Source organism: Echinococcus granulosus (assembly GCF_000524195.1).
Source record: "Echinococcus granulosus chromosome Unknown EG_S00009, whole genome shotgun sequence".
NCBI classification, from domain to species: Eukaryota; Metazoa; Platyhelminthes; class Cestoda; order Cyclophyllidea; family Taeniidae; genus Echinococcus; species Echinococcus granulosus.
Window position 1 is genome coordinate 1,294,492 of NW_020170389.1, and position 7,467 is coordinate 1,301,958.

The 7,467-nt window shown below is 39.3% G+C and overlaps 2 protein-coding genes across 2 annotated transcripts in view; both read left to right on the plus strand. All coding sequences in view use genetic code 11, as the record gives it.

The window, feature by feature from the left end:
• EGR_02149 (Protein boule-like protein) overlaps positions 1-1,689 on the plus strand; it is a gene marked incomplete at both ends in the record, with an annotated part of 7,405 nt that extends 5,716 nt beyond the window's left edge. Inside the window, 2 exons of the mRNA XM_024491398.1 lie at positions 1,062-1,172; positions 1,339-1,689. Of these exons, the coding sequence (XP_024354251.1) occupies positions 1,062-1,172; positions 1,339-1,689 (462 nt within the window). The remainder of the gene's footprint in view (positions 1-1,061; positions 1,173-1,338) is intronic.
• Positions 1,690-3,337: 1,648 nt separating this feature from the next.
• Positions 3,338-5,317, plus strand: EGR_02150 (Leucine-rich repeat-containing protein 53; the record flags this gene model as incomplete). Its single annotated transcript, XM_024491399.1, has 1 exon — positions 3,338-5,317. One exon carries the CDS (start codon positions 3,338-3,340, stop codon positions 5,315-5,317), a length of 1,980 nt encoding a protein of 659 aa, XP_024354252.1.
• Between the last annotated feature and the right edge of the window lie 2,150 nt (positions 5,318-7,467).

Sequence of the window (7,467 nt, forward strand, 5' to 3'; positions counted from 1 at the left end):
GATCACAATTTTCAGAAAGATTAAAGTGACCAATTTTGAACAATGCCGAAGTTTAGAAAGAGTCCTAGATAAGCTTGCTAGCTATTTTGTGCTCCTCTGTCATATTTCATCCTTGCGTTTTCTCAGTTTAGTTAATGTGGCTGTGCAAAAAGGCTATTTTTGAAAATAGAAGCATTTATTTCAAAAGAATTGTCAAGCCTATTATGGGCAGCATCTTTACACCGTTTCAGCGCGATAACACTTCACTTTGTTTCCCATCCCCATCTCCTTCGCCTCACCCCACCCCTCCGCAAGTTCGTTCCTCGTCTCACCTACAACGCACGTGTGCGCGTTTTCGGGGCTGACACTTCAGTAATCAGCAGGCTATTTGTAACCCCTAGCTCCCTCTAAAACACTCGAGCAACAAACCCACAGCAGTAGCAGCAGGCAAATAATTTGCGTCCCCGTTTACTTTTTACAACAAACACCACTATTCCAGACCAAAGAAATGCACATTTTCAAAATACGGTCGGTATTTCCTGATGCTTTATTTTTTCCAAAACCTATCAGATTTTTAAACTAGTCTTGACTTCGCAGTTAAGGGAGAGTGGGCCAACTGGAATTCGATACATAATCATGGAAATGAAAGGAAGCAACATTTTGACTACAATAGCTCTGATCTAAGAGAGTCGGTGCTGTACATGAATCAAGTGTTAAAACGTAAATGATATTTACCAATCTCACTTACTTCAATTTTTCGATTTACCGGTTTTAGAGGTAGCATTACTAACACTCCAATGATTTCAAAATTCTCATTAATTGCTTAGTAAAAATTTTAAAGATTCGCATTTTTAAAGCTCTTCCATTTGCAACCCCCTCTTTAAAATGTTATTTTGAACTGTATTTTCAATGAACAAGTCAGAAATGCACTTAAAGAGCAGGTAATTATTATTCACTGGTAAGGACTGAAGTTAGAAGGATTCAAAACGCCTTCCCCTAAATAAAAATAAATTATTAGACATTTTAAAATAGTAAAACTATGCATAACATTTCTAGATTAATTATATGTGTTACTTTTATAGTTGAGAAACGTTGAATCATACATCGACTCAGTATCTTACTTGGATGAAAGCAAATGTGCATCCAGTTCCATGAGCTCAAGGAGTCTGATTGGTTCTTCCAGCCAGGCAAAGGTAATTGGAGGAAACGATACCAACCGGACTCAAACCAAGAACGATTCAACGTCACCGCTCTACGTCTATCGCCATTCAGTAAGTCGTAAATAGATATCAGATCCCATGAATGTTAAAATGAAGATCATTTAGCACCATTCCCTGTTAACTTGTTTATCTTTTTGAGTCTCCACCTGGTAAAATAAATCAGAATGAACAGCTGGGAGCTATGGATGTTTCTCAAGTGGGAAGACGAGGGTCAATCTCGGAGAATTCGAGCCTGTTTCACCAATGGCCTCCCTATGTGGATCCCACTAACTCTCAGGTTGAGCTTGCAGAGGATAGTGGCTACATGAATTCGATCCTCAAACACCTTCAATATGGTCTATCTAATCAAGTCAAGAGTCTGGATCTCATCGAGGACCAAAATAAATTACCCGATGATACTGTCACCTTTACAGCACGTCAGGACACTGGTTTGAACTCCTTAAACAGTGCTTCCGCCAGCGGAGACACTTCCTTTCGTCATTTGCAATAACAAACTGATCGACCGACCATTCGAAGTACCAGAAGAGCTGTGACCAACATTTTGTTTCTTCATTTTGTTATATTCCGTTCCCGCTTTATCAATCTTGTTACAGCCACCCATTCCATTCTTTGCGTGTGGATGTGTGGATGCAAAATTATGCCTCAATTCTTGTTTTACGTTTGCAGATATTTTGGTGAAGTTAAACTCCCCTGTTCCGATTCGCTAAGAGGAATGTTGTTTGGTCATATTTGTTGTAATGACAGACAAACAAACAAACAAGCGAGTCATCTATGCCGATTCTCTACTGTACCATACACCACCTCAAATAAACCAGGAGGGTGTTCGCGTCGACAATGCGCTCGTGCCGATTTTGTTTCCGGCAGGTGCTGCAACAAAAATAATAAAACAAATTTATTCCTTGATTTAACATTGCCCTTTTCGTTTAACGGGTACTCTTGGCTTAGGTTATAATTTTTTCCGTGTGGTTCATTTTACCATCATTTCTAAATAACATTTTAACAGAAGTAGGATAATGTAATAATTTTTCTGCATTAAAATGAAGTAGTTACATCCATGTTGATCTCATTGAGAAGAAGACATCATGATTGAGTCCGAGTATTTTGCATACTTGGGGTCGATTTGAAGTATTTTGTGAAATGAATTTGATGGAACTTTCTCTTTTTTTTTATTGATTTAGGAACTCGATCACTTGAACCTTATAATGTCCACAATCAAAGAAATAGAGAGGTGACCTATGTTCCTTAATTTGTAGTGGTCGGTTGCACCGGACCTTGGCACAAAATGTCTAGCTAACTTCGAAACAATGCAATAGGAGTGGGACTTTAGTCGTTTTGGAATAATTGTCATTTTATAGTTTTGAGCAGCATTTTCCGCAAAATAAGGCTCCGGTTTTCCTCTAGAATTAGTGGCGAAGGTGGTATTCTAAAACAACACTTGTTACATAAAATACTGGTCGTAATTAAGATAACCTTCAAATAGCGATTTTTTTGTTTTTTTTTTTAGTATAGCGATTACTCGTAAGGACAACACTACTAAGATCGTTAGCTCATAAAGAAGTGGTGCTTTAAATTCCGGTGGTTTAAGAAGTTCCATTGTACAGTGTCACAATTATTTTGATGGTTTTATGTCCGATTCGATCAAGCAATCACATTACTTTGATTTTGGCCAGCAGTGTTACTTAAAAGGCGAAAGGTACCGCCAAAATAGATGTATTTTACTGGCCAATTAATTTGTTCTGAAAATATTTTTTTAAAAAGGCAATTGTATATAAATGTGTACTGAAGCCTGTTTCAATTATCACCTAGTTAAGGGTATAGTGTCCAGATGGTAGATTTATTATTGCATGCGATGTAGTATAGCTTTAGATACACGCTATTACTTAAGTGTTCTGCATTGGGTTGTTTAACAGCAAAAAAGATTCTAACACTTAACGAAAAATCCAAGCCTGTTTTAAAACTAGAACCCTTTTTCTCCTCCCACTAGTCAAAGTGAGACAGCTCTTTTCCCTAATCGACCTCATCCTGGCCAATCAGATTATTCTTGCCAGCACAAAGTAGTACGTGGGCACAGACGCGTCTCTGTGGGAAAAACGGACGTACGCACATATCCAAACGCACAGTGAGCCTTCTTGCCTCCTATGTTTCAGCCTCTCCTCATTACCACCCTCATTCTGTCCACTCCCTTACATGGTGATTCTAAGTCCCCTCAAATTCGTAGACTCTCATCTCGGCCTATGGATGCCATCTGTCCCTCCTACTGCGAGTGCCTTCGAGAAGAAACCAATGATGGTGCGTCCGCTTATTCTGTCGAGTGTCACATGGGAACCAATACCCTGCCCATTGCTTGTGCCCAAAGATGGGTGAACCTGAAACTCAATCTGTACAATTACACAGGTCCACTACAGCCCAGATCATTTCACACCAAACCCGTCTTCTCATATTGCCACGAACTAGTCAGTTTGTACATTCGTCAGACAGGCGAAAACCCAGTTGGTCTTGCCCTTCGTTCTCTGCTGCAGGGTCTAATGAACCTACGCCGCGTCTGGTTCCATCACGTTCACTTGGAAAGTGACGGTGTGGAGGCGTCCAATTTCTACAAAATTCCACCCAAATTGGAACTTATAGCCTTCTCTGATTGTTCTGTAACCCTAGATGCTAACAAGCCGTTGTTTTTTGACACGCCAACAAGTCTGCAGCAGCTGAGACTCACAAATGTTAGTCTGACTGGATCTCTTTCGAGTCGACTACTGGTGAACCTTTGTCACACCTCAAAAAACGCCTTCCGACCAAATGACATTGTGTCGCTATATTTAGATCGGAATCATCTGAAGAGCTTAGATAGGAACAGTTTATTGGGCTGTCGAAATTTAAGGGTTCTACAGCTCTCCTACAACCACCTGGCTGGAAGTCTCGAGGAGGTAATGGGCCTGAGTTCACAAATCTTACGACAAAACTGGGCAATCAAGAAGACCCTGGCAGCGGCAGAGACATTAGAATATGGAGTCCTTGGACACACTCCACAATTGGAAGCTCTAGATCTTTCCGGAAACTTTATAACTGGCATTAGAAGTCCTTTGTGGGCGTATGGTCGGGAAGGTACTAAAATCCACAGTCTGACCGAATTGAAAACCATATCCCTCTCCAATAACAACCTCACCTACATTGTCCGCGGTGCTTTTCAGGGAGCACCTAACCTTCGTGAAATTGATCTCTCTCGAAATCCTAGGCTCTTTTGCCCAATGCATTTGGAAACACCAGCCTTCTACTCCTATATCGACCCCTACATTTTCGGTGGAATCCAGAAACTAACCAAAGTCTATTGGGACTTCGCAGACAAGACGTGTATTCTCAGCTCTATGATGTCTGAATCCAGCTATGGTGTCCTCTCTGAAGGCCTATTCAAACTCTTTGCTTCTCGTTCCCTTTGCTTAAGCGAGGTTTTACAAAAGCCATCTGTCATTAATGAACGAATAACTCACTCAAGTACAACCACATCAGTAACTGATACGGATCAAAAAAAACTACCTGCGGTAGGACAGTCAGTTGAAAAGTCGAGAACCTCATCCTTATGGGCTCCGATTGATATGGTCTCCAGCTTTCTTTGTGGCCTTATAGCACCTTTACTGATTGTGCTTTTTGTAGTGTTGGCAGTTCGAAGTAAGACCCTTTTTGAGGTAGTGGTCAATTGCTGTGACAGAGGTAAAGGATGTCCCATTTTGAGTAGAACGGAAAATCATCCACCTGGGGAGCCACCGGGACCGCGCAATAGCCCTTGCTATACTCTGCCTTCAAACGGGAGAAGACCAGGGCTTCTCCTATTATGCGATGAAGAAGCGGAACGTTTGAACAACGGTCTGACGAGCAGTAGTCTACAGAACCTCTGTCTGGCCTGTCTGGACCAGCCGACAACTAGTTCTGCGGCTGCAATGCAGGCTCAGTCATTGGAGTTCTACGACAACTGCAAACATTTAACTACGAGCTTTCTGGGGGGTGGAAAAGAATCTGCACATCAACAAGTTAGAAGAACTACTGGAACGGAAATTACGCGCGTACTGGCTGGGTCACAAGAGAGGTCCTTAAATGGCAAAATGAACGTCAACGATTGGAATTTCATTTGATCTCTGTTGATGTACCCATGTCAACCCGTTTGCTTCCGCATATATAAAACGAATTCATTCATCAATTAAACACCACTGTCCTAAAGTTAGTCTTTCGCTTTTATATCACCTGTTATTACGATTCATTCGATGTAGAGAGGTGCGAAGGTGGACATTGAAAATAAGGATAACTGAGTTATTCAGGCTACTTAAATTTGTTAAGTAAAATCAATTTAACGAAGAAAAAAGCTACTTATGCTAAGAAGCCACTCCGACAAAGAATTTTATGATCAGCAATGGGACATTCGTCAAATGATCCTTCGATTCAAAACATCTCAAATTATTTTAACAGTAGGAAGTGAATGAGAAGGGTGGAATATAAACACACAAGAATGACATTATCTAGCCTCAGATTCCCCTGTGGGAGACTGAATAAAAACACTGCCACTTAATTGACCACATTAGACTGGTCGCAGAAATATCTAATACGATAGTGGTTTATCTCCCGGTATTGGTGAGGCACATCTTCTGTACTTTGAATTAGCCCTCATGTACCTCGCTGGGTGGGCTGGCCTTTTGGACCATGTTAATAACCCAAACGCCCTCTCTGAGCTGAATACATATTCTGCCTAAGTATTGTGTCTTCTTTCGTCTTCAGGGAAGTCTCGGGATGCTACAAATGCGCTACCAGAACACCTTCACGTAAAACGCCTTTAAGTCGAATTGTCTTGTGGTTTTCAAATGATTATCACATAGTACTTTTCCAATTTAAGCCTGGAAACTACGAAGGTAGCCATTTGAATTCGATTTTTATTAGGAAATACCGTCCAGGTAATATGGTACTAAAAAATGCTAATCATAAAAGGGCTACATACTTAGATTTTTGGATTAAGTTTCGAATGCTTCGCAAAAAACAAGCCCTTTTTACCACTCGAAATGGTATATCTTCCATAAACACACATAAGACGTGAAAATATCAAAATAGCATCGAATCTTGCAACCCAGTTTTAGTGTTCCACAGAATGATTTCGGTAACCCAAAACCTACGAATTCTGACCTATAGCTTACCTTGCAACTAAGAAACACTAATTTTCAATATTAGATAACTCACTTGTCTCATAGATTTTTGCATATTTTTAAGATGCAATCCATTAGCGCACTAAATTTTATGAAAGTGTTTTTGTAATGCTTGGCCTTAGTTATAAAATTAAACTTTATGAAGAAGTTGACATGAATTTTTTGTCCTAGCAAATTTACTGAGAAGTATGTTTTTGAAATCTTGCATGTGCTTATATGCATCATTTGAAGGTCACCTGGAAAACTTCCGCGAAAACAAGGTGGACCATATTTTATTCCACGTAACTGTTCATTCTTCCGATTTTTAAAACGTTAATCGTATAACGCTTGTAAAATAAACAACATTTTAACCATCAAATGTTAGCTACGTTAGTAACACAACACTTCCAAGAAGATTAGTTTAAACGTGGCTACTATTCCAATTAGTAACTTTTGTTTTATGGTTTAGTATTCATTTATGGTCTCGTTTTTATCTCTTTACTGTCTTAAGCATTTTAGCAATAATCTTTTTAACTTAAGGTATTTGTGCACAACTGGTGTATAAATAGCGACATTACCTACTGAGGAGCTTGATTTTAAGCTTCTGGAACTACACAAAAGCGGAATTATTACTAATTTCCGGTGCACAATTGAGCACAATTTTTACAAGTCAACCTGATGTTAGTATCAAGGTATTGCTTTGGACGGATTCTCACGAAATAGAAAAAGCTAGTATTGAAACAGTTTTTTTCCGTAAGTCCAGGTTCCGCATGAAAAATTTTCACTAGTTTACATGTTTTTCACATATTCATTTTATTCAATTATTTTTTAGATTTTGCAAAAATAAGTGCAACTGAATGTATACTGGTCAAGATTAATAGACCATTGGCGTGATTGGTTGCTGCTGTAATTTTTCCTTTAGCCGGAGTTTGTTCTTTTTTAAGCTATTATTTACAAATCGTATTATCAAACAAATTACCTCATTTCTTCTGAATATTGACCGTTTTGGAAGCAGTAATGCGTGGTTACAAATCATTTCTACCTTTAACTATATTTACAAATGGATTTGAATTGGATGGAAATTAATTAGTTGTGGTAGACTTTGCGTTTAGTCA